This window comes from Salvelinus fontinalis, chromosome 25 (assembly GCF_029448725.1).
Source record: "Salvelinus fontinalis isolate EN_2023a chromosome 25, ASM2944872v1, whole genome shotgun sequence".
NCBI lineage: Eukaryota > Metazoa > Chordata > Actinopteri > Salmoniformes > Salmonidae > Salvelinus > Salvelinus fontinalis.
Window position 1 is genome coordinate 28,678,906 of NC_074689.1, and position 27,818 is coordinate 28,706,723.

The 27,818-nt window shown below is 45.0% G+C and overlaps 1 protein-coding gene across 1 annotated transcript in view; it reads right to left on the reverse strand.

Annotated features, from left to right (window-relative positions):
• Window positions 1-27,818, reverse strand: part of LOC129823069 (sodium channel protein type 4 subunit alpha-like) — a 229,769-nt gene that overhangs the window by 154,656 nt on the left and 47,295 nt on the right. The window contains exons 2-7 of the mRNA XM_055881786.1: window positions 25,661-25,969; window positions 20,305-20,423; window positions 13,496-13,585; window positions 11,725-11,853; window positions 8,447-8,538; window positions 5,408-5,650 (exon numbers count right to left, since the gene is read on the reverse strand). Coding sequence (XP_055737761.1) covers window positions 5,408-5,650; window positions 8,447-8,538; window positions 11,725-11,853; window positions 13,496-13,585; window positions 20,305-20,423; window positions 25,661-25,927 — 940 coding nt within the window. The 5' untranslated portion in view covers window positions 25,928-25,969. The remainder of the gene's footprint in view (window positions 1-5,407; window positions 5,651-8,446; window positions 8,539-11,724; window positions 11,854-13,495; window positions 13,586-20,304; window positions 20,424-25,660; window positions 25,970-27,818) is intronic.

Sequence of the window (27,818 nt, forward strand, 5' to 3'; positions counted from 1 at the left end):
CTATGATCACTTGGCTACATAGCTGATGCCTGCTTGACTGTCCATTAATTCACGGTACTCCATTCCGTTTATTTGTGTTTTATCTGTCGGCTCTGTGCTTTAACTCAGGATCTGTGTGTAGTTAATCCGACCCTCTCTGCCTAGTCGTCGCCATTTTTACCTGCTGTTGCTGTGTTAGCTGACTAGCTGCTGTTAGCTGCTGTTATCTCACCTGTTGTTTTAGCTAGCTCTCCCAATCAAGACCTGCAATCACTTTACGCCTTATTGTATGTCTCCCTCAAATATCAATATGCCTTGCATACTGTTGTTCAGGCTAGTTATCATTATTTTGGTTTGCAATGGACCCCGTAGTTCCACTCTCCGTACCTCTGATACCTCCTTTGTCCCACCCCCCACACATGCGGTGACCTCACCCATTGAGACCAGCATGTCCAGAGATACAACCTCTCTTATCATCACCCAGTGCCTGGGCTTGCCTCCGCTGTACCCGTGCCCCACCATACCCTGGTCTGCACATTATGCCCAGAATCTATTCTACCACGCCCATAAATCTGCTCCTTTTATTCCTTGTCCCCAACGCTCTAGGCGACCAGTTTTGATAGCCTTTAGCCGCACCCTCATCCTACTACTCCTCTGTTCCTCGGGTGATGTGGAGGTAAACCCAGGCCCTGCATGTCCCCAGTCACCCTCATTTGTTGACTTCTGTGATCGAAAAAGCCTTGGCCTCATGCATGTCAACATCAGAAGCCTCCTCCCTAAGTGTGCCTTACTCACTGCTTTAGCACACTCTGCCAACCCTGATGTCCTCGCCGTGTCCGAATCCTGGCTTAGGAAGGCCACCAAAAATTCTGAGATTTCCATACCCAACTATAACACTTTCCGTCAAGATAGAACTGCCAAAGGGGGAGGAGTTGCAATCTACTGCAGAGATAGCCTGCAAAGTTCTGTCATACTTTCCAGGTCTATGCCCAAACAGTTCGAACTTCTAATTTTAAAAATTAATCTCTCCAGAAATAAGTCTCTCACTGTTGCCGCCTGCTACCGACCCCCCTCAGCTCCCAGCTGTGCCCTGGACACCATCTGTAAATTGATCGCTCCCCATCTAGCTTCAGAGTTTGTTCTGTTAGGTGACCTAAACTGGGATATGCTTAACACCCCGGCAGTCCTACAATCTAAGCTTGAGGCCCTCAATCTCACACAAATCATCAAGGAACCCACCAGGTACAACCCTAAATCCGTAAACATGGGCACCCTAATAGACATTATCCTGACCAACTTGCCCTCCAAATACACCTCTGCTGTCTTCAATCAAGATCTCAGCGATCACTGCCTCATTGCCTGTATCCGCCACGGGTCCGCGGCCAAACGACCACCCCTCATCACTGTCAAACGCTCCCTAAAACACTTCTGCCAGCAGGCCTTTCTAATCGACCTGGCCCGGGTATCCTGGAAGGATATTGACCTCATCCCGTCAGTTGAGGATGCCTGGTCATTCTTTAAAAGTAACTTCCTCACCATCTTAGACAAGCATGCTCTGTTCAAAAAATGCAGAACCAAGAACAGATATAGCCCTTGGTTCACTCCAGACCTGACTGCCCTCGACCAGCACAAAAACCTCCTGTGGCGAACTGCAATAGCATCGAAGAGCCCCCGCGATATGCAACTGTTCAGGGAAGTCAGGAACCAATACACGCAGTCAGTCAGGAAAGAAAAGGCCAGCATTTTCAAGCAGAAATTTGCATCCTGTAGCTCTAACTCCAAAAAGTTCTGGGATACAGTAAAGTCCATGGAAAACAAGAGCATCTCCTCCCAGCTGCCCACTTCACTGAGGCTAGGTAACACGGTCACCACTGATAAGTCCATGATAATCGAAAACTTCAACAAACATTTCTCAATGGCTGGCCATGCCTTCCTCCTGGCGACTCCAACCTTGGCCAACAGCCCCCCCCCCCCCCCCCCCGCTGCTACTCGCCCAAGCCTCCCCAGATTCTCCTTTACCCATATCCAGATAGCAGATGTTCTGAAAGAGCTGGAAAACCTGGACCCATACAAATCAGCTGGGCTTGACAATCTGGAGCCCCTATTTCTGAAACTGTCCGCCGCCATTGTCGCACCCCCTATTACCAGCCTGTTCAACCTCTCCTTCGTATCATCTGAGATCCCCAAGGATTGGAAAGCTGCCGCGGTCATCCCCCTCTTCAAAGGGGGAGACACCCTGGACCCAAACTGTTACAGACCTATATCCATCCTGCCCTGCCTATCTAAGGTCTTCGAAAGCCAAGTCAACAAACAGATCACTGACCATCTCGAATCCCACCGTACCTTCTCCGCTGTGCAATCCGGTTTCCGAGCCGGTCACGGGTGCACCTCAGCCACACTCAAGGTACTAAACGATGTCATAACCGCCATCGATAAAAGACATTACTGTGCAGCCGTCTTCATCGACCTGGCCAAGGCTTTCGACTCTGTCAATCACCATATTCTTATCGGCAGACTCAGTAGCCTCGGTTTTTCTAATGACTGCCTTGCCTGGTTCACCAACTACTTTGCAGACAGAGTTCAGTGTGTCAAATCGGAGGGCAAGTTGCCCGGTCCTCTGGCAGTCTCTATGGGGGTACCACAGGGTTCAATTCTCGGGCCGACTCTTTTCTCTGTATACATCAATGATGTTGCTCTTGCTGCGGGCGATTCCCTGATCCACCTCTATGCAGACGACACCATTCTGTACACTTCCGGCCCTTCCTTGGACACTGTGCTATCTAACCTCCAAACGAGCTTCAATGCCATACAACACTCCTTCCGTGGCCTCCAACTGCTCTTAAACGCTAGTAAAACCAAATGCATGCTTTTCAACCGTTCGCTGCCTGCACCCGCACGCCCTAATAGCATCACCACCCTGGACGGTTCCGACCTAGAATATGTGGACATCTATAAGTACCTAGGTGTCTGGCTAGACTGCAAACTCTCCTTCCAGACTCATATCAAACATCTCCAATCCAAAATCAAATCTAGAGTCGGCTTTCTATTCCGCAACAAAGCCTCCTTCACTCACGCCACCAAACTTACCCTAGTAAAACTGACTATCCTACCGATCCTCGACTTCGGCGATGTCATCTACAAAATAGCTTCCAAACTTCCAACTCTACTCAGCAAACGGCATGCAGTTTATCACAGTGCCATCCGTTTTGTTACTAAAGCACCTTATACGACCCACCACTGCGACCTGTATGCCCTAGTCGGCTGGCCCTCGCTACATGTTCGTCGTCAGACCCACTGGCTCCAGGTCATCTACAAGGCTATGCTAGGTAAAGTGCCGCCTTATCTCAGTTCACTGGTCACGATGGCTACACCCACCCGTAGCACGCGCTCCAGCAGGTGTATCTCACTGATCATCCCTAAAGCCAAAACCTAATTTGGCCGCCTTTCCTTCCAGTTCTCTGCTGCCTGCGACTGGAACGAATTGCAAAAATCTCTGAAGTTGGAGACTTTTATCTCCCTCAACAACTTTAAAAATCTGCTATCCGAGCAGCTAACCGATCGCTGCAGCTGTACATAGTCCATCTGTAAACTACCCACCCAATTTACCTACCTCACCCCCCATACTGCTTTTATTTATTTACTTTTCTGCTCTTTTGCACACCAGTATCTCTTCTTGCACATGATCATCTGATGATTTATCACTCCAGTGTTAATCTGCTAAATTGTAATTACTCGATTTATTGCCTACCTCATGCCTTTTGCACACATTGTATATAGATTCTCTTTTTTCTACCATGTTATTGACTTGTTTATTGTTTACTCCATGTGTAACTCTGTGTTGTTGTCTGTTCACACTGCTATGCTTTATCTTGGCCAGGTCGCAGTTGCAAATGAGAACTTGTTCTCAACTAGCCTACCTGGTTAAATAAAGGTGAAAAAAAAAAATGAAAAAAAAAAAATATTTAGGTAGCCTGTTTTCTATTGTGTTTTGTGGGTGATTGTTTCCTGTGTTTGCACCATACGGTACTGTTTCGGTTTTCATTTATTCTCTTGTTCTTTTGTATTTTGTATTCATTCTCTATTAAATGATATTATGATACGTACCATGCTGCATTTTGTTCATCCTCTCCTTCCACCAATGAAACACATATACACATATACACATATAAAAGCCAGACTACGGTTTGCAACTGCACATGGGGACAAAGATCGTACTTTTTGGAGAAATGTCCTCTGGTCTGATGAAACAAAACTAGAACTGTTTGGCCATAATGACCATCGTTATGTTTGGAGTAAAAAGGGGGATGCTTGCAAGTCGAAGAACAACCATCCCAACCGTGAAGCACTGGGGTGGCAGCATCATGTTGTTGGGGTGCTTTGCTGCAGGAGGGACTGGTGCACTTCACAAAATAGATGGCATCATGAGATGGAAAATTATGTGGATATATTGAAGCAACATCTCAAGACATCAGTCAGGAAGTTAAAGCTTGGTCACAAATGGGTCTTCCAAATGGACAATGACCAAGCAGACTTCCAAAGTTGTGGCAAAATGGCTTAAGGACAACAAAGTCAAGGTATTTGAGTGGCCATCACAAAGCCCTGACCTCAATCCCATAGAAATGTTGTGGACAGAGCAGAAAAAGTGTGTGCGAGCAAGGAGGCCTACAAACTGACTCAGTTACACCAGCTCTGTCAGGAGGAATGGGCCAAAATTCACACAACTTATTGTGGGAAGCTTGTGGAAGGCTACCCGGAATGTTTGACCCAAGTTAAACAATAAGGCAATAACAAATACTAATTGAGTGTATGTAAACTTCTGACCCACTGGGAATGTGATGAAAGAAATAAAAGCTGAAATAAATCATTCTCTCCACTATTATTCTGACATTTCACATTCTTAAAATAAAGTGGTGATCCTAACTGACCTAAAACAGGGAATTTGTACTAGGATTAAATATCAGGAATTGTGGAAAAACTGAGTTTAAATGCATTTGGCTAGAGTGTAAACTTCCGACTGTAAACTTCCGACTTCAACTGTATATATAATATACTGTATATTCAAATATCAAATATAACTGCCCACTGCAGAGTATTCGTTGGGGTTCTCATTTTGGCACAAAGCTCAACTATCCAGTACAGGAAAACTCCAATAGATGAGAGGTCTCCTAATAGTGACAAATGAACTGACTGGCTGACAAACAGACTGGCTGGCTAACTGACTGGCTGATTGGCTGATTGACAAATTACCTGACTGGCTGACTGGCTGACAAACTAACTGACTGGCTGGCTGACAAACTAACTGACTGGCTGACTATTTTCAGTCTCCTCAAACATAACAAATCTTTGCTCTCAATAGGGTCAACATTTTAAATAAGTGATACATTTATTAATCAATTAAACAGGCGTTTAACTGACACACAGTGCTCACCTTCATCTGCAATAAAGTCTTTGAGTGAGGACCACGTCCGGTTGTTGCAGAAAAAGGTTGTGTTGGTGTTGAGGGTGTTGTTGACGCAGTGCGCTGTGCTGCGGACGCACTTCTGTCGCAGGTTACCCATGAAGAGCTGAAGGCCAATGAGGGCGAACACACTGAGGCAGAAAACGGTCAGGATCATCACGTCCGCAAGCTTCTTCACTGACTGGATCAGCGCACCCACGATGGTCTTCAGGCCTTCCCAGGAAAACAGGGGCAGAGGTCAATAGGTCAGCATGCACACACATGGACATGGAAATGGACACGGTAATTATCTTTGGCTAGCTAGCTCTGTGTAATCATGAGGAGTTGGTTTAGATCTAGAATCTGAAGTTATGGTTATTGTGAATATGTAATTTATTAACAAAACATTTGGAAAAAAGGATTAAAAAATTCTGGAAGCTAGTGGTCGGGTTACTTTTTACAATCACATACAGTATAGTAGTAACAGTGACTTAAATACTGTGTATTACTATGTATAATACATTATACAAATTACAACTATTGTATTAGGAACAATACAACGACTCACTATCCATAATCATGACATGGATTAAATATACTGTACAGTATCAAATTCAGAACATCAAATCATCAAAGCCACACACATAACTTTAAGACACCAACACCACAGTGAAGACAAAAAGAAAGCTAACGCAAACAAACTAACCACAGCAGAAAGAAAAATTGCGTTTTGCGTTTCTTTTCGAGATATCAAAAATGCACCGCAAATTCACAATGTATGCTCATTGACAACAGACACTTCCCAAAATAATGAGTGAAACCATCTAATTGAACTAGTTTAGGCTGGCTGGCTGGCTGGCTGGCTGACTGGCTGGCTGGCTGATAAACTAAATAACTGACTGACTGACAAACCAACTGACTGACTGGCTGACTGACTGGCTGACAAACCAACTGACTGACTGGCTGACTGACTGTCTGACAAACCAACTGACTTACTGACTGACTGGCTGACAAACCAACTGACTGACTGGCTGACTGACTGGCTGACAAACTAACTGACTGACTGCCTGGCTGACAAATTAACTGACTGGCTGACTATGGAGGCTGACTGGCTGACTAACTTACTGACTGGCTGACTAGTCCCGTGTGGTCCCGTGTGGCTCAGTTGGTAGAGCATGGCGCTTGCAACGCCAGGGTTGTGGGTTCAATTCCCACGGGGGGACCAGGATGAATATGTATGAACTTTCCAATTCGTAAGTCGCTCTGGATAAGAGCGTCTGCTAAATGACTTAAATGTAAATGTAACTATGGCAGCTGGCTGACTGACATATTTAGACTTTAACCCTGTCTCAGAGTGTGCCCAAAGAATTTCCAAGTTTTCCTAGCATTTTGTTTGCTAGCTAACTATATATCATCTGAGCCTATGCTATTATCTCACTATCCCGATTCCTACTGGATTAAAGGTAGTGTAGCTGGGGCAGGGGCAGAATGCTGCACAGTACAATATGAACACAAAGAAGAATTGACAGCCTCTAAGCCATCGCTTCCACTCTGGCATTTACAGCAGACGGCGTGGGCCAAAGGAGGTCAGCCGTAAAGAGCCTGACGCACCATGTCTCTGAAGAGCACAGGAAGTAGTGGTGGAATACCTGGGCCATGACTGATGTAAGTTTGCCCCTTCAGAGAAGATACTAGGTACCTATGGTACTGGCAATCCCTATGTGACCTAACCAGGAACAACTCCAGGCCCTAGTTAGGCTAAAGTAAAAAATAGAGTTGAGGGTTTTTCCCTGGTCAGGTCAAGTGGACATGTTATGTACTGTAGGATTACAGGTGTAGGATCTTAATTTGGCCAGTTTATCTCAGCAGGAAAATAATCCTGCAGCAACAGAAAATGTGAATTATTGTTTGGATTATAATTAATGAAATTTTTTGTAGGGGTAGATACAGTTTATGTTAGAGCAAATCAATTTGGACATTTTAAAGTGGAAATTACAAACTTTAGAAGTATTTTTTAGACCATGAATACACTACTACAAGTTTGCATTTCCTGCTGTGCATGACATTTCCTGCAACAACAACGTGATCAAGTTAAGATCCTAAATCATATAGGGTCCTGCTCAGAAATATACTGCACTAGATGTTCCTAAGGGTACTGTACAGCTATTTCATCCAAATGAGATTTAGTCCTACTTGAGTAGAGATCCATTCTGAATGGGGAGCGTCTGTTGTGAATTGAGTTATTATTACCATACGAAGTGGTATTTGACTATACCCATGCCTGTTTGATGTTAAACACTAAGGGTGAATGAGACCTGTTGAGTTTAACTAGGCAAGTCAGTTAAGAACAAATTCTTATTTACAATGGCAGCCTACCAGGGAACAGTGAGTGTGTGGACCTGCCTTGTTCAGGGGCAGAACGACAGATTTTTACCTTGTCAGCTCGGGGATTCTATCCAGCAACCTTTCAGTTACTAGCCCAACGCTCTAACCACTAGGCTACCTGCCGCCATAAAGGTAACATGATCTTTGGGCTTCAGGCCAGATGTCATGCTGAAACTTTATCCATGGACTACATTCACTTTGTTGATGTCTATAGCATAGTGTTTGCATATAGCAGGTGGACGCAAGCGTGGATGCATGACCACTAGATTTTTTACATTTATTTTATTTTTATTTTTAATAAATGACTGACATACAAACTAACATCTTAACACAAAACAAACTATAGGCAAACATATTCTATTGAGTACCTAAAAATGTGAGAATCCTCAATTTTGAATCAAAGGTAACCCAACCCAAAGGTCTCATTTCCTACACCTCTGGCATTTCCACTCACTGGTTATTTAATCAACAGAAACAAAAATGAAATGACAAGGGACTCTGTTCCAATACCCACACTAGCAGGCCACTTTGAATGCATTGCTTCATCCTAAGTAGTGTGCTAATAAGGACGTATTGGAACGTAGCCGGGGGGTTTAGTTCTTCCAGCGGTGGGTGGTGTCTTAGTGTTTGAAACTCCCTTCTCACCTGGGATGACTGAGATAGTTTTCAGTGCTCGTAGGACTCTGAATGTCCGTAATGCTGAGACATTGCCCAGGTCCACAAATTCAGTAACATATCTGCAATAAGCGAAAGTCAAGCAGACACAATGACAAAGCACCAACGACAGGCAAAACACAACAGGTGAAGGGCCAGGATTGGAGGAGAGAAAAGAGGGGGGAATGTGGCTAGAGGTCAAGGGTCAGAGAGAGTGGCTTTGGATTGGAGAGAGGAGGAATAGGGGGGAGGGGCTTGTACAAAATAGTAACAGTACGTGGACTGGACAATAGAAGATGCAACCCATTTTTTCGGTAACACTGCAGCAGCAGGGGAGACTCCCTCTTACCTGGGATTACCGAAATAGTTTTCAATGCTCTGAGTACCCTGAATGTTCGAAGTGCTTGGAGATTGCCTACTTTAACAGACTCGGTTAGCAACCTGCAGGATCAAATTACAGTTATTTGGTCAAACACAAAAAAGGAAAGATGACTGTAGGCTAAGCACTGCTCACTGTGTCTTAGTGTGTTGTTTCCCTGGAGAACAGGATAGAAACAGCACAACATAGATATTTAAAGGGACCCTTTTGACCTTTACGACTGCTGTTAGTGTGTCTCCAAACCAAGAGACAGATGAGATTCCAGAAAATGTTGGGAAAAACCAGTATGGTGCCAGTCCATGTGCTGCTTATTTGAGTTACAGTATATCAAGTCTTCTGGACCGAAGTGGTTCCATTCCCTATTACATTTCTTAGGTGAGTTTCCCAAAAGCTTCATAGCTAACACGGCACGTTATTTCTCTCGGGGATCCAGGCCCAGCCTACTTGTAGAACAGCAAAAAGTGTCTTCCCCATTTAACACAACCGCACTGAATTAGAGAGGTTGCCTTAACCTACGTCCATGGCGCCCGGGTAGCAGTCGTTATTGGGGGTTAACTGCCTTGCTTAACAGCAGAACCAAAATTCTTTCCACCTTGCCGGCTCTGGGATTCAAACCAGCGACCTTACAGTTACTGGCCCAACGCTCTTAACCACTGGGCTACCTGCCAACCCACAGGGGGATGACATCCCTCCGTTTCCATGGGAACCCACGGGGTTGGGGGTGTGGCCATTTATCAGCATGGTGGGGAGGTTAACCGCTTCTCCGATCATCAGTCTGAATTTAATAAAGCCAGCAGCGGGAAGGAAGGTAGCCTGTCGTAGAAACTAGCAGGAGGGCTGCGAGGGTCGGTGACTTATGTGTTCCTGTCCTGCTAAAGATCCATCTGACCCCACAGAGGCTTCCAGTTCAAGGACGACTGGCCCTCTGGAAGGAGAGGTAAATAAAACTGTAGAAGCCAAAAGAGATATCAGCACTTCATCACCGTACGGGGGGATGCTTGGGGGGGTCAAAATTGTTTCCTTAGAAAACGGTGCTGTGTTTAGACCATCCACAGTAGAAGGTCAGGAGCAAAATACATTATTCAAAAGCAACTTAAGGTGCTTTCTACACCCACACAACCAAAGCAAAATATAACATTTTGGTAATTTAATTCAGGTTGCATTGTACAATTTTGGAAGTAAAAGTTTGCACTGTAACGGTTGGCAAAAAAAAGGATTGAAGAGGATCGAAGTATAATATACCTCTATTACAGTAATGCAAATGTCACAATCAAATTTCGAGGAAAATGTAATTGTTTTATAATCATAAAGAGAAGCCCTCAATATTGAGGTCAAATATTAATTGAAGCTTCAGAGTTGAGGATCATTCCTCTTATCTGAGTTGTATAGCACTTTGTCAACTCAAATTCATCTCCAATTGGATCAGTAACTAATCCCGATGTTAGTGATTTTTAGTTAATCATAAAGTAACATGGATGCATCAAAAAGACATGTCAACTGAAAACAACCAAGTTGTTATCATAGAACTGTAGTCTCATCCAATATTGAAGAACAAGAGGAAGTAAGAACAGCATCCGCAAACTTTTACTTCCAGTGACATTTTTCGGTCGAACGTAAAGGGACTTGACAAAGGAGTACAGAGGAGAGATAGACGGAGGTCAGAACATAACATGTCAGACAATAAATATCATACAATACTCTAATACACTCTTCACACTATTGTGCCAACCCAAACCGTACTCTGCTGGCTCAGATGTTTTCCTTTCACGTTTTTCATTCCAGCACGGTTACGTCAACTGTTCCAACAACGGTTCCAACAACTGTTACAACATTGTGGATGCATAACCAGGCCAGCACAGTACAGCTTGGCTCGGCTCAGTTCGACTCAGCTCAGTAGTGTGAAAAGAGTATTAGAGAAGGAATAAAAGGGCTTCTATTGCTTTGAGAGTTCAGGTTAGAAGGAAGGAGAGGACAGGTTAGAGGGAAGGAGGGGACAGGTTAGAGGGAAGGAGAGGACAGGTTAGAAGGAAGGAGAGGACAGGTTAGAAGGAAGGAGAGGACAGGTTAGAAGGAAGGAGAGGACAGGTTAGAAGGAAGGAGAAGACAGGTTAGAGGGAAGGAGAGGACAGGTTAGAAGGAAGGAGAAGACAGGTTAGAAGGAAGGAGAGGACAGGTTAGAAGGAAGGAGAGGACAGGTTAGAGGGAAGGAGAGGACAGGTTAGAGGGAAGGAGAGGACAGGTTAGAGGGAAGGAGGGGACAGGTTAGAAGGAAGGAGGGGACAGGTTAGAAGGAAGGAGAGGACAGGTTAGAAGGAAGGAGAGGACAGGTTAGAAGGAAGGAGAGGACAGGTTAGAAGGAAGGAGAGGACAGGTTAGAGGGAAGGAGAGGACAGGTTAGAAGGAAGGAGAGGACAGGTTAGAAGGAAGGAGAGGACAGGTTAGAAGGAAGGAGATGACAGGTTAGAAGGAAGGAGAGGACAGGTTAGAGGGAAGGAGAGGACAGGTTAGAAGGAAGGAGAGGACAGGTTAGAGGGAAGGAGAGGACAGGTTAGAGGGAAGGAGAGGACAGGTTAGAAGGAAGGAGGGGACAGGTTAGAAGGAAGGAGAGGACAGGTTAGAAGGAAGGAGAGGACAGGTTAGAAGGAAGGAGAGGACAGGTTAGAAGGAAGGGGAGGACAGGTTAGAAGGAAGGAGAGGACAGGTTAGAAGGAAGGAGAGGACCGGTTAGAAGGAAGGAGAGAACAGGTTAAAAGGAAAGAAGGAGAGGACAGGTTAGAGGAAGGAGAGGACAGGTTAAAAGGAAAGAGAGGGCAGGTTAAAAGGAAGGGTTAGGGTCACACAGTAACAGGAGAGATACAGGGAGGTCTACTGTAACAAGAGAGATACTTACGCCATGACAATCACACTGAAATCCAGCCAGTTCCAAGGGTCCCGCAGGAAGGTAAATGGCCCCACACAGAATCCCCTCGCCAGAATCTTTATCAACGATTCAAACGTGTAAATGCCAGTGAAAGTGTACCTGGGTGGGTGTATGGGGTAAGGGAAGGGGAGAACAAAAGGTCAAAACATTAGCAAGCAACGGCATAAGCTAGGGTGAGGGACAACCCCCCCTTCTTCCTTCACATGGTTGCCCCAACTCCAAGTGCAGTTCTAATAAAATAAAATGTAAAAAGAAGAAAGAAACCAAGAAGGAAAGGGACGGAGAGGTAAACATGTATCAGATTTAGGGAGACACAGAGACACAGGACAGAAAGAATGAGAAGCGCATGGACAGTACAGCACTTGTCAGCCCAGAGGGAATGAGACAGACAGCAAGCTCTTTGACAGCAGTGCTCCTTGATGAGTTAAGCAGGTCATCAAGACAAGAATATGCATTCAAATCCAGGATGTCACTGTAATGTATTGGTTTGGCTCAGACTGACGGGAATCATTGAACTGTACTTTACAGTGACAGTATATATCAGTCCAAGTCAATACATTAGTCACTTAATTGTAACATTGAATAAATTACTTGGATGAAGGATGCAGCATTTGGTGGAAGTGCACAGCCATATTCCTTTTATTTTCTGTCATAGCTACTGACTCAGATCTTCCTGTAAGGTTAATGGTTAACAAGGGAGACTGGGACTGGCTCTGAGTCATTTCATGCTACAGATTGTTCCAACGAGCCCCTTTTTGAGTGAGAATATAAACAGCCTGATTTGTAGTGTGTTGTTGACAGTGCAGATTCCATTTGCTGAACGGCTGCCTTCATTAAAGGTAAACTTGGCAGGCTGACTCTGGCTTAAGACAGGGTGGTTACTTTTCATAACATAGAGGACTACACTACATTGGTTACATGTCTGTGGGTCAAATACACTCTGTCCATATGACAGATGCCTCTGCCTAACAGCAAATCCATAGTGTGGGATGGACTTATACTCTGAATGATTGAGAATAGAGAAGAGAGAGAGAGAGAGGGGGAGACATTACAAATAGATAGATACACAGCCTGCCTGCCAGCCAGCCAGCCAGCCAGCCAGCCAGCCAGCCAGACAGACAGACAGACAGACAGACAGACAGACAGACAGACAGACAGACAGACAGACAGACAGACAGACATATTGATAGATAGATAGGACAGACAGACAGACATATTGATAGATAGATAGATAGATAGATAGATAGATAGATAGATAGATAGATAGATAGATAGATAGATAGATAGATAGATAGATAGATAGATAGATTTTACCCAAGTCCAACTCTACTGATCCCATTTCTACAAAACTTCATTTGAATGATAATTCCCATTCCATCATTGATTTTGCTTTCAGTTGTATGTTTATCGTAGTGGTTGGAATATGAATCCCTTTAATGAAAATTTAAGAAGGCATAAACGGTATGTGTCACCCATGGTTGTTCATTCCGATGCAGCATAGCAAGAGTGCAATTAGCAAATTAGCTGGGTACACTAAAATCGTGAACTTACTTGCTAATTGTGGTTGGTAAGGCAACAAACACCTGGCAAAGCGTTACATCAGGACACATAGGGCACAGAGGGTCAATACAGTCAAAGAGGTTTGAGGGAACAGAAAATAAAGAACACAAGAGAGAATTCACAGAAGAAGCTAGCGTCAATGCTGAGAGACAGAGAAGATGGGAGGACAAGGCATACTTACTCTACATACTTGGCCCAATACTCTGGTTCCGACATGGCCATGAAGCAACAGTTGGTCAAAATAGTGCACATTATGAACAGACTGAATAATGTGCACGTGGTTAAGGAAAATGGTGATTCAATAACAACATATACATACATCACAACGCTACTATTCTGAATATAAAGACATAATGATTATGCCCTTGTACCCCGTTTAGGTTTGGTTTGCCTGCTGTCATTATCACTGTCATTGAGCAGAGTAAAGAGAACAAAAGAAATTTGCTAACACGTTATGGGAAAGGGAAAGGGGGATACCTAGTCAGTTGTACAACTAAATGCATTCAACTGAAATGTGTCTTCTGCATTTAACCCAACCCCTCTGGGAAAGAAATAAATATCACATTTACATAAGTATTCAGACCGTTTACTCAGTACTTTGTTGAAGCACCTTTGTCAGCGATTACAGCCTCGAGTCTCCTTGGCAATGATGCCACAAGCTTGGCACACCTGTATTTGGGGAGTCTCTCCCATTCTTCTCTGCAGATCCTCTCAAGATCTGTCAGGTCGGATGGGGAGCATTGCTGCACAACTATTTTCAGGTCTCTCCAGAGATGTTCAACCGGGTTCAAGTCCGGGCTCTGGCTGGGCCACTCAAGGACATTCAGAGACGTGTCCCGAAGCCACTCGTGCGTTGTCTTGTTTATGTGCTTAGGGTTGTTGTCCTGTTGGAAGGTGAACCTTCACCCCAGTCTGAGGTCTTGAGTGCTATGGGGCAGGTTTTCATCAAGGATCTCTCTGTACTGTAATCCATTCATCTTTCCCTTGATCCTGACTAGTCTCCCAGTCTCTGCCGTTGAAAAACATCCCAACAGGATGATGCTGCCACCACCATGCTTCACCGTAGGAATGATGCCAGTTTTCCTCCAGAAGTGACGCTTGGCATTCAGGCCAAAGTGTTAAATCCTGGTTTCATCAGACCAGAGAATTTTGTTTCTCATGGTCTAAGAGTCCTTTAGGTGCATTTTGGAAAACTCCAAGCGGGCTGTCATGTGCCTTTTACTGAGGAGTGGCTTCTGGACACTCTACCATAAAGGCCTGATTGGTGGAGTGCTGCAGAGATGGTTTTCTTTCTGGAAAGTTCTCCCATCTCCACAGAGGAACTCTGGAGCTCTGTCAGAGTGACCATCGGGTTCTTGGTCACCTCCCTGACCAAGGCCCTTCTCCTCCGATTGCTCAGTTTGGTCAGGTGGCCAGCTCTAGGAAGAGTCTTGGTGGTTCCAAACTTCTTCCGTTTAATAATGATGGAGGCCACTGTGTTCTTGGGGACCTTCAATGCTGCAGAAATATTTGGTACCCTTCCCCAGATCTAGAACCAGGTTTGGCCGGGGTAGGCAGTCATTGCACATAAGAATTTGTTATTAACTGACTTGCCTAGCTAAATAAAAGTTAAATAAACAATTAAATAAATACATTAAAAGATCTGTGCCTCGACACAATCCTGTCTTGGAGCTCTACGGACAATTCCTTCAACCTCGTGGCTTGGTTTCGGCTCTGACATCCATTGTCAACTGTGGGACCTTATATAGACAGGTGTGTGCCTTTCCAAATCATGTCCCATTGAATTTACCACAGGTGGACTCCAATCAAGTTGTAGAAACATCTCAAGGATGATCAATGGAAACAGGATACACCTGAACTCAATTTCGAGTCTCATAGCAAAGGGTTTGAGTACTTACGTAAATAAGATATTTCTATTTTTTTGTTTGAATAGATTTGCAAAAATGTCAAAAAATTTATTTTCACTTTGTCGTTATGGGGTATTGTGTGTAGAGTGATGAGGAAAATAGATAATTTTATCCATTTTAGAATAAGGCTGTAATGTAACAAAATTCAAGTCAAGGAGTCTGAATGCTTTCCGAATGCACTGTATGTGTCCTCCAAGATGTATGTTAAGTTATATCATCCAATTAGTATAATATTGTAAGACTGGGTAAGATGAATGATACTATATGTTCTCTAATTCGTATGATATTGTATGGGCGCTATTCCATTTATAACGTAACCTAACGTAACGTAATACTGTACATCAAACTAAATGGAGGGAACAGATTTAAGTGCCGAATCCTACGAATTGCCCTGAGACCAGGTTAGGCAAAGAGCAAGCACAGAACAAATATTCTAACTGTTTGCTGGGGGGGGGGCGAAAGCTAATTGACGCCAACAATTATGCCTCAGCTGTTGGTTAGCCCTGGCCACCATGGTGCTAATAGCATTATCATCCCGCTCCCACCTCCCTTCTCATTTCATAGGCAATATTAGATCATCTGCTTTGCTGTGTGGAGAGTGGTAAGAGGAACCCAAAACGCTTATTTAAAAACATATTAAATATGCAACTTAAACTCAACCAGTGAGGTGGAATTGAGAAGGTGTTTATGGAAACTATGTGGCTTGAAAGTTGATTCCTGTCCCAAATGTTCTATTTAGCCTATATTTTAGGATGCTGATTGGTTGATATGTCTATCAAACCTTTCTTGATAGAATAAATTGTCCCTCATTTGCATTAGTAGTTGGAATTGGCTTGCTCTAGGCTACGCCAAAAGCAATGGGCTATTCGTATGGGAGAACTTTCTGCAAATGTGTTGTTTCTTGTATTCATACACTCCTAGAAAAAAGGGTTCCAAAAGGGTTCTTCGGCTGTCCCCATAGGAGAACCCTTTGTGGTGTCAGAGAGAACCCTTTTTGGTTCCATGTAGAGCCCTCTGTGGAAAGGGTCCTACTTGGTATGCGAAAGGGTTCTACCTGGAACCAAAAAGGGTTCTTCAAAGGGTTATCCTATGGGGACAGCCGAAGAACCACTTTAGGTTCTAGATAGCACCTTTTTTCTATGAGTGCAGGTGGTTCAGAAACACCCTCAGGTGATGAATAACCTTGACTGAGACCTGAAGATTCCTCATGCTAATGCTAAGGCTTCAGCTCAGAGGGCTAGTCACAGGCGACCCAGGTTTAGAACCCCTGGTTAGTTACACAATCAAATGACCTACTAACAAAACAGAAGTGTCAAAATAATGGCTGCCGTGTCATAAGTCCTTTTGCCTGAGGAAGCATTGCATTACTATGAAGTACCTCTCTCATCCCGACGGCTCATTTCAATTCCCACACTCACAGACAGCACTTTACTCAAATGAGTCACCATAACGATAAGCACCCTGGCTCTACAGAGGATTCCAGAGCTCCCACACTATTAATGAGAAAGTCAATTTCAGCATTATGTACAAATCAGACTGCTGCCAAAAAACTGCTAAGGCCTGGAATCCCAGGGTTTGTTTATAAACCGCTAGAGTAATGTACACAGGCGTTTTCTTACGCGCTAACTGGCCTGTCAAACTGCCAGTCGTCAAAGCATATCTTGGCGGCAGCTTTTGCCTCAATTATCATCCCTTTATGGAATGCTTACTTAGGTTTTTCCCCGCTTTAAGGTCTCATACGGCTTAATCTACAGACTATATTCTATCTTCTCTCTTTGATGACTTCACTCACAGCTTTGTAGTGCTGTACCCCCTTTAAAGTAAGAGTGATCTGGCTACAACCTCATTGATCCTTGTTAATAATCAAACATGTACCCTGATACCTTATGACCTTGGTCATTGCACAGTGCTTGACTTGGACTGAACTAGGTGCCGGGACTCATTTTGGGTGCCGTGACTGCTTATATTTCGGTGCAGAAGCTCCACAATACTTTTGAGCTAATATTCTATAAGAGGAACAAGCAGTTAAACATTTGAGGTGCCGCTACTCAATTCCAGTGTGAGCTCCTGCCCAAGTCAAGCACTGTCACTACAGTAAAATTCCATATGGGCTTTCCCAATCCTCTGAGCAAAGAAGCTGGTGTTGTTAGCTTGTCATAAACAGCATCACTTGACTTAGCTTACAGTAACCATCCAGTGTATTATATAACCTACCAGTAACCATCCAGTCTATTATATAACCTACCAGTAACCATCCAGTGTATTACATAACCTACCAGTAACCATCCAGTCTATTACATAACCTACCAGTAACCATCCAGTCTATTATATAACCTACCAGTAACCATCCAGTCTATTATATAACCTACCAGTAACCATCCAGTCTATTATATAACCTACCAGTAACCATCCAGTCTATTATATAACCTACCAGTAACCATCCAGTCTATTATATAACCTACCAGTAACCATCCAGTCTATTATATAACCTACCAGTAACCATCCAGTCTATTATATAACCTACCAGTAACCATCCAGTCTATTATATAACCTACCAGTAACCATCCAGTCTATTATATAACCTACCAGTAACCGTCCAGTCTATTACATAACCTACCAGTAACCATCCAGTGTATTATATAACCTACCAGTAACCATCCAGTCTATTATATAACCTACCAGTAACCATCCAGTCTATTATATAACCTACCAGTAACCATCCAGTGTATTACATAACCTACCAGTAACCATCCAGTCTATTATATAACCTACCAGTAACCATCCAGTGTATTACATAACCTACCAGTAACCATCCAGTGTATTATATAACCTACCAGTAACCATCCAGTCTATTATATAACCTACCAGTAACCATCCAGTGTATTACATAACCTACCAGTAACCATCCAGTGTATTATATAACCTACCAGTAACCATCCAGTCTATTATATAACCTACCAGTAACCATCCAGTCTATTATATAACCTACCAGTAACCATCCAGTCTATTATATAACCTACCAGTAACCATCCAGTGTATTACATAACCTACCAGTAACCATCCAGTGTATTATATAACCTACCAGTAACCATCCAGTCTATTATATAACCTACCAGTAACCATCCAGTCTATTATATAACCTACCAGTAACCATCCAGTCTATTATATAACCTACCAGTAACCATCCAGTCTATTACATAACCTACCAGTAACCATCCAGTGTATTATATAACCTACCAGTAACCATCCAGTCTATTATATAACCTACCAGTAACCATCCAGTCTATTATATAACCTACCAGTAACCATCCAGTGTATTATATAACCTACCAGTAACCATCCAGTCTATTATATAACCTACCAGTAACCATCCAGTGTATTATATAACCTACCAGTAACCATCCAGTCTATTATATAACCTACCAGTAACCATCCAGTCTATTATATAACCTACCAGTAACCATCCAGTCTATTATATAACCTACCAGTAACCATCCAGTCTATTATATAACCTACCAGTAACCATCCAGTCTATTATATAACCTACCAGTAACCATCCAGTCTATTATATAACCTACCAGTAACCATCCAGTCTATTATATAACCTACCAGTAACCATCCAGTGTATTATATAACCTACCAGTAACCATCCAGTCTATTATATAACCTACCAGTAACCATTCAGTCTATTATATAACCTACCAGTAACCATCCAGTCTATTATATAACCTACCAGTAACCATCCAGTCTATTATATAACCTACCAGTAACCATCCAGTCTATTACATAACCTACCAGTAACCATCCAGTCTATTACATAACCTACCAGTAACCATCCAGTGTATTACATAACCTACCAGTAACCATCCAGTCTATTATATAACCTACCAGTAACCATCCAGTCTATTATATAACCTACCAGTAACCATCCAGTGTATTACATAACCTACCAGTAACCATCCAGTCTATTATATAACCTACCAGTAACCATCCAGTCTATTATATAACCTACCAGTAACCATCCAGTCTATTATATAACCTACCAGTAACCATCCAGTCTATTATATAACCTACCAGTAACCATCCAGTCTATTATATAACCTACCAGTAACCATCCAGTCTATTATATAACCTACCAGTAACCATCCAGTCTTTTATATAACCTACCAGTAACCATCCAGTCTATTATATAACCTACCAGTAACCATCCAGTCTATTATATAACCTACCAGTAACCATCCAGTCTATTACATAACCTACCAGTAACCATCCAGTCTATTATATAACCTACCAGTAACCATCCAGTCTATTATATAACCTACCAGTAACCATCCAGTCTTTTATATAACCTACCAGTAACCATCCAGTCTATTATATAACCTACCAGTAACCATCCAGTCTTTTATACAACCTACCAGTAACCATCCAGTCTTTTATACAACCTACCAGTAACCATCCAGTCTATTATATAACCTACCAGTAACCATCCAGTCTATTACAGATGTAGGATCTTAATCTGATCACTCTTTTGTTGCTGAGAATTTTTCTGCACCGCAGGAAATGCTAACTTGTAGTGTATTTGAAGTTTAAAAAGGCTTCTAAAGTTTGTAATTTCCACTTTAACATGTCAGACTTACGTCAAGGGACAATTCTGTGTTGAGACATTTTCAAGAGATACTCAAATATTCTGATTTCAGAGTATAAGTCTAGTCCTGTTTAGATTCCTCTCAATCATTGATTGCGTAATAAAACAGTACACAACAAACTAATAGTGTGACTGATGCTCCCTCTGTTTACTGACGGTGAGACAGCAGGCAACACCAACGGCTCAAATCTGAGCAGCTCAACACCCTTCCCAGTCCCTATTTCCCCGATCAGTACACAAGATCAACAATATTACAACGAGAATGACATGACAATCTATCTAGACAAACTGAACTAGAGTAGGCTCTTACAGGCTATCTAAAGGCTTTTACTTCCCTCCAAAATGTTAATTCTCTGCTCACTGATTTTCATTTTGAAACCCACCTCCAAAAACAGACACGTGTTGGTGGAATTTTGAGTGTTCCACCAGAAAGGATATGAGTGAACTAAAACCTTTATCGATGCTCTTCTAACAGGATGAAAGGGGCTAAAAATATAGAGTGCAGATGTGGCACTAAATCGGAAGATGGCCTTCCCTTTGTTCAGTACTATAAAAGTCTGTGGAGAAACAGAAAGTGAGATAGACAGAGAGGGGGGGGGTGGGGTGATAGAAAGGGACAAGGGACAGAGAGATGCGTCATGGTTAAGGACAACATGGCATGGCAATAAACATGTACAATAAACTTGCAGTGACACCAACCACACACTCACATCTACACACACACGCACTCACATATACACACACACTCACGCACTCACATATACACACACACTCACGCACTCACATCTACACACACACTCACATCTACACACACACTCACATCTACACACACACACACACATCTACACACACATTCACATATACACACACACTCACATCTACACACACACATTTACACACATCTACACACACACTCACATCTACACACACACACACACATCTACACACACATTCACATATACACACACATCTACACACACACACTCACATCTACACACATCTACACACACACTCACATCTACACACACAGGCACAAACAAAAACACTGATTACGTGGCATAACGAGCAAGATGCTGCTAAAAAAGAAAGCAGGTCTATAGAACTCTTAACTCTTAAGGGAGTCTCCTCATAGGAGATACAACACAACAGAGAGGAAGGGGAATGATAACAGCCAACCTAGAATGTGCTGAAACTCCCATGTCCTCTATCAAATGCTGCTCTGTGCTTAAAGGGACATTACACTCAAAGTGTGTCAGATGTTTTCAGACCTCAAATGTAGTCTAATGTCAGGATGAGTCCACATCCCAAACCATCCGTTGTGTCGATCCAGCTATAAGCCTCAACCCCAAATGGATGTAAAACGTAAATACAGTGCGTCTCCTCGGGCCGGCGTACATGGCACCAGCCTTACAAATGGTGTCCCCGGTTCGCCAGCATAGCCCAGTGCGGGTTTTTCCACCTCGCCGCACTGGCAGGGCTACGGGGACCATTCAACCTGGTAAGGTTGGGCAGGCTCGGTGCTCAAGAGCGCGTGTTCTCCTTCGCGGTCCGGTTTTTCCGGTGCCACCTCCAGGTACCAGCCCTCCGGTGGCAGCTCCCCGCACCAGGCTGTCTCTCCGTCTTCTCTCTCCAGTCTGAAATGTCTGCCTGCCCAGCGCTGTCTGAGCTGCCTGCCTGCACAGCACCGTCAGAGCTGTCCGTCTGTCCCGATCCGTCAGAGCTGTCCGTCTGTCCCGAGCCGTCAGAGCTGCCTGTCTGTCCCGAGCCGTCAGAGCTGCCCGTCTGTCCCGAGCCGTCAGAGCTGCCCGTCTGTCCCGAGCCGTCAGAGCTGCCCGTCTGTCCCGAGCCGTCAGAGCCGTCCGCCAGACAGGAGCAGCCAGAGCCGTCCGCCAGACAGGAGCAGCCAGAGCCTTCCGCCAGACAGGAGCAGCCAGAGCCTTCCGCCAGACAGGACCAGCCAGAGCCGTCCAGCCAGGACCAGCCAGAGCCGTCCAGACAGGACCAGCCAGAGCCGTCCAGCCAGGACCAGCCAGATCCGTCCAGCCAGGACCAGCCAGAGCCGTCCAGCCAGGACCAGCCAGAGCCGTCCAGCCAGGACCAGCCAGAGCCGTCCAGCCAGGACCAGCCAGAGACGTCCAGCCAGGACCAGCCAGAGCCAGCCAGCCAGGATCCGCCAGGGCCGCCAGCCGGCCAGGAGCTGCCAGAGCCAGCCGGCCATGAGCAGCCAGAGCCGCCAGCCAGCCATGAGCAGCCAGAGCCGCCAGCCAGCCATGAGCAGCCAGAGCCGCCAGCCAGCCATGAGCAGCCAGAGCCGTCCAGCCAGCCATGAGCAGCCAGAGCCGTCCAGCCAGAACCAGCCAGAGCCGTCCAGCCAGGACCAGCCAGAGACGTCCAGCCAGGACCAGCCAGAGCCAGCCAGCCAGGATCCGCCAGGGCCGCCAGCCGGCCAGGAGCAGCCAGAGCCGCCAGCCAGCCATGAGCAGCCAGAGCCGCCAGCCAGCCATGAGCAGCCAGAGCCGTCCAGCCAGGACCAGCCAGAGCCGTCCAGCCAGAACCAGCCAGAGCCGTCCAGCCAGGACCAGCCAGAGCCGTCCAGCCAGGATCCGTCCCTCAGTCCGGTGCTGCCCCTCAGTCCGGTGTTGCCCCTCATTCCGGGGTTGCCCCTCAGTCCGGTGCTGCCCCTCAGTCCGGTGCTGCCCCTCAGTCCGGTGCTGCCCCTTAATCTAGTGGGGTTAATTTGGAGGAAGAGGGGATTGACTATGGTGGGGTGGGGACCACGACCAGCGCCAGAGCCGCCACCGTGGACAGACGCCCACCCAGACCCTCCCCTAGAGTTTATGCTGGTGCGCCCGGAGTTCGCACCTTAAGGGGGGGGGGGGGTTATGTCACGTTCCTGACCTGTTTTCTTTTGTCTTGTATTTATTTAGTTGGTCAGGGCGTGAGTTGGGTGGGTTTGTCTATGTGTGATTTTCTATGTTGGGATTTTGTGTTCGGCCTGGTATGATTCTCAATCAGAGTCAGCTGTCAATCGTTGTCCCTGATTGAGAATCATACTTAGGAAGCCTGGGTTTCACATGTGTCTTGTGGGTGTTTGTTCCTGTGTCAGTGTTTGTGCCACACAGGACTGTTTCGGTTTTGTCACGTTTGTTGGTTGTTTTGTATTTTGAAGTGTTTTGTTGACTTTCATTAAATAATGAACACTAACCACTCTGCGTTTTGGTCCTCTCCTTCTGTCAGCGATGACAGCCGTTACATGTGGACTAATCTCAACAGAAGACCACTTAGGAGGTATGAACATATCTGACAGATGTTGATTTTGGAGTATAATGTCCATTTAAAATTCAAGCAGGTCTGTTCACATGTCTGTTCAGGGTAGTTGAGAAAGTGTGAGAACATTACAGCGGCTGTAGTCACATCACTGGAGTGGAACATACTGTGAAGTAGTGTAATTGTTCCTCTAACATCCAGAGATACCAACCAACAAAGCTAACCCACTCTATACTACACTGTTGCACAACAAAGAAGTCTGAATGTCTATCTACTCTCTCACTTTCGCTGTGGACTCGTGTCAACCTATTGGATTATCAGATAGCGAGGCCTACATCATTTAAGATAATCGATGACAGGTTGGTTTTGTTTCCACTGGAGGAGATGTGCACCAGAGAGAGAGAGAGAGAGAGAGAGAGAGAGAGAGAGAGAGAGAGAGAGAGAGAGAGAGAGAGAGAGAGAGAGAGAGAGAGAGAGAGAGAGAGAGAGAGAGAGAGAGAGAGAGAGAGAGAGAGAGAGAGAGAGAGAGAGAGAGAGAGAGAGAGAGAGAGAGAGAGAGAGAGAGAGAGAGAGAGAGAGAGAGAGAGAGAGAGAGAGAGAGAGAGAGAGAGAGAGAGAGAGAGAGGCATAGACAATGAAGAAATTGAGGACCCACAACTGTATCCAGCTGACCAGTCCACTGTCCCCAGGAGAACTATCTATCCCCAGGAGAACTATCTATCCCCAGGAGAACTATCTATCCCCAGGAGAGCTATCTATCCCCAGGAGAACTATCTATCCCCAGGAGAACTATCTATCCCCAGGAGAACTATCTATCCCCAGGAGAACTATCTATCCCCAGGAGAACTATCTATCCCCAGGAGAACTATCTATCCCCAGGAGAACTATCTATCCCCAGGAGAAATAGCTGTTCACACACCTCTCAGCCTCTTTCTGGGTCCTAGGCAAACCAGCCAAAGCTACTGCCTGATGAATTTTGAAAGAATACATTTGAAACTGAGCATCATGAAAACCATAGCTTACTCTAGTCCCTGTACTTTTCACATATTGTAACGGTATAATTTACACTCCCTGGGCAGCTGATTCAATCAAATCATAATGTATTTTCTCAACTGCTACACACTGAAATCACAACTCATGCCACAGCAACTACAGCCATAGCTGTCAGTTCAATTAGATGTATCCACCAGCTTAAAAGCCTAATATTCACACGCTGGAATGCATGTTTAGTCCTACAGTAACTCCAGGGTTGCACATTTTTGTTCCAGCCCAACACTATCACACCTAGAGTTCACTCAGGACGTGCTAGTGCTGGGCTGGAACACAAATGTGCCATTCTGGGGGGTTTACTTTAATACGTACTGAATAACACGTGTCAAACTCATTCCACGGAGGAGTTTCTGCGGGGTTTCGCTCCTCCCTTGTACTTCATTGATGAATTAAGGTCACTAATAAGTAAGGAACTGCCTTCGCCTGGTTGTCTAGGGTTTCATTGAAATGAAAAAACAAAATCCAGCCAACACTAGGCCTTCCATGGCACGAGTTTGACACCACTGCCTTTAAAGAATCACCCTCTACACCAGGTCTGTTCAACGCAGGACCTGGAGTGCCGAAACACTTCACATTTTTGTTTCTACCTGGTAGTAAATTGCACTCACCTGGTGTCTCAGGTCTGAATTAGTCCCTGATTAAAAGGAGAGGATGAAAACCAGAAGTGTTTCGGCCCTCCAGTACCGACATTCAACAGCCCTACTTAACACGGTGAGAGGGGCATGATCCCATTTCAAAGCAGAACTTTAAACTCTTATTAGGGAAGAAGGAGTGTGAGGGAAACAAATAGAGCTAGCAGTAGAAGAAGAAGAGGAAGGAGTGTGAGGGAAACAGAGGGGCTAGCGGTAGAAGAAGAAGAAGGAGTGTGAGGGAAACAGACAGAGCTAGCTGTCTGTCTCTGTCTGTCTGTCTGTCTGTCTGTCTGTCTGTCTGACTCATCCTGCTATCCATCAGTCTGTCCTTTCCTTTACATCCTGCAAACGCACACACACACACACGCACACTTCCTGAATCAAAGGTCCAGTCACAGGGCCCAAACATGGGCATGGGGAATCCTTTCAACCCTTCCTCAAAGGCTCTGGCCACAGCCAGTGTCCATTAGGACTGATACTGACACATACACACAAGGACACACACACACAAACACACAAACACACACACACACCATTTCAGAGCATTCATAAGGATGGTCATTGTGAATACATCAGAGGGGGTAATTGGTTCAGATGTATAAAAGAACACGGGAAGATTCCAGTAATTGGAGTCACACTAAAAAGGACATCCTTCAAGGAGGTCGAATACACAAAGGAAAGAGATGGCAGTGGTGATGTAAGAAGTGACATACACTTGGATACAAATTTGATATTCTCAGGCATCCAAGCACATAAGTGTAAGGACACTCAAGACACACACACACTGACACACCCGCACACCCACAAACAGCCCCCCTCAAGGACCCCTCCCACCCCCTTCTCACTCTCTGGTTCATGAAATAGAACGGGTCGAAGTCCTCCAGTGGGACGCCCACCAGGCCGTTGGGGATGTCGCCGAAGATGCGCGGCAGCTGTTTGCCGGCCTCCAGGTCGGCCCGGGGCCTGGGCAGCTCCACATCTCCCAGGTCCTCCTGGTAGTGCTTGGTGCGCCGGGCCTCTTCCTCGGCGATCCGCTGCTCCACGGCAGCCAGGGACTCCCGGGTAAACCGGTGCAAGCTGTCAGGACCCGGTGGTAGCAGCAAGGTGGCCATCTTCTCATCCTGAGTCTCCTGTCCTAGGGATGACTTCACCAGCTACCAAGAGGGGAGGGAAAGAGAGAGAGTTCGGAGGGGGAGATAGAGAGAGATCGGGAGACGTAAAAGGTTAATCAACAGAGCAGTCACACATGGGAGGGTTATCACACATGGGAGGGTTATCACACATGGGAGGGTTATCACACATGGGAGGGTTATCACACATGGGAGGGTTATCACACATGGGAGGGTTATCACACATGGGAGGGTTATCACACATGGGAGGGTTATCACACATGGGAGGGTTATCACACATGGGAGGGTTATCACACATGGGAGGGTTATCACACATGGGAGGGTTATCACACATGGGAGGGTTATCACACATGGGAGGGTTATCACACATGGGAGGGTTATCACACATGGGAGGGTTATCACACATGGGAGGGTTATCACACATGGGAGGGTTATCACACATGGGAGGGTTATCACACATGGGAGGGTTATCACACATGGGAGGGTTATCACACATGGGAGGGTTATCACACATGGGAGGGTTATCACACATGGGAGGGTTATCACACATGGGAGGGTTATCACACATGGGAGGGTTATCACACATGGGAGGGTTATCACACATGGGAGGGTTATCACACATGGGAGGGTTATCACACATGGGAGGGTTATCACACATGGGAGGGTTATCACACATGGGAGGGTTATCAGAAGAGGGTTATGCCTCTTCTGTCCTCAAAATAGATGGTGGCGCTATTGTGTTACATGGTGTGTGTGTGTGTGTGTGTGTGTGTGTGTGTGTGTGTGTGTGTGTGTGTGTGTGTGTGTGTGTGTGTGTGTGTTAGTGTGTGTGTGTGTGTGTGTGTGTGTGTGTGTGTGTGTGTGTGTGTATTGGGGGGAGTTATTGTGTGTGTGTGTGTGTGTGTGTGTGTGTGTGTGTGTGTGTGTGTGTGTGTGTGTGTGTGTGTGTGTGTGTGTGTGTGTGTGTGTGTGTGTGTGTGTGTGTGTGTGTGTGTTAGTGTGTGTCCACACTTCCACGTGCAAACAGACTAGGCCATCTGTTTTCTATTCTAATTGAATGATTGGACAATTCTCATTTTTCATCCGTTCATGCGTTTCTTCATGGTGTTCAACTTGTGAGATTCCACATCAAAAGAACACCTGATGAGCCATTTACCAGTGTACAACAGACTTTTGAAATCATTCTACAAATACTTTAGCTGGGCTTGATTGAGCTTGCCTGGTAGCTGGCGCATTAGACCAACAGAATGGTCACAATTGCAAACTCCACCCATGTGTCATTCCAGACAGCCTAAAGCTTTTGGGGGGGGGGGGGGGGGTAGTAGCAACCCAGGTCCAAAATCATAGTCACTTATACAGTCCCTCAATCAGGTAGCAGTCTGCTCACTGAAAGATACAAGATCTAATAATCCTCTTAGCCAATCAGTAAAAGGCCCCACCTGATGGCCATCTTAGGACAGCCTCAGATTCATAAGTAGTTGGTGTCAATTCTGTGCTTTTAAGATGACAACTTAATGGAAAAATACTGACTGACATTTCCTACGAGTACCCTCTTCATGAAATGCATTGTAACACATATATCATGTCTTATGAGCTACAGTATGTAATGTATATAATACATATATACATATCAATATATATAATGTACAACCTGGCCGCTATTATACAACGGGTGGTTCTAATCCTGAATGATGATTAGTTAAAACAACATTCCAGACGGTGTCTATTCCACAAGTTACCACCGGCCATGTAAATGTCTTTAATGTCTATGACATTAAAATGCCTATTTACTCTGTTCCATCTGACTGCGCAATCCACTGTCTCATCAGCCCAGCCAGGCAATTTATAAACTTGATCTAAACTATAAAAAGCA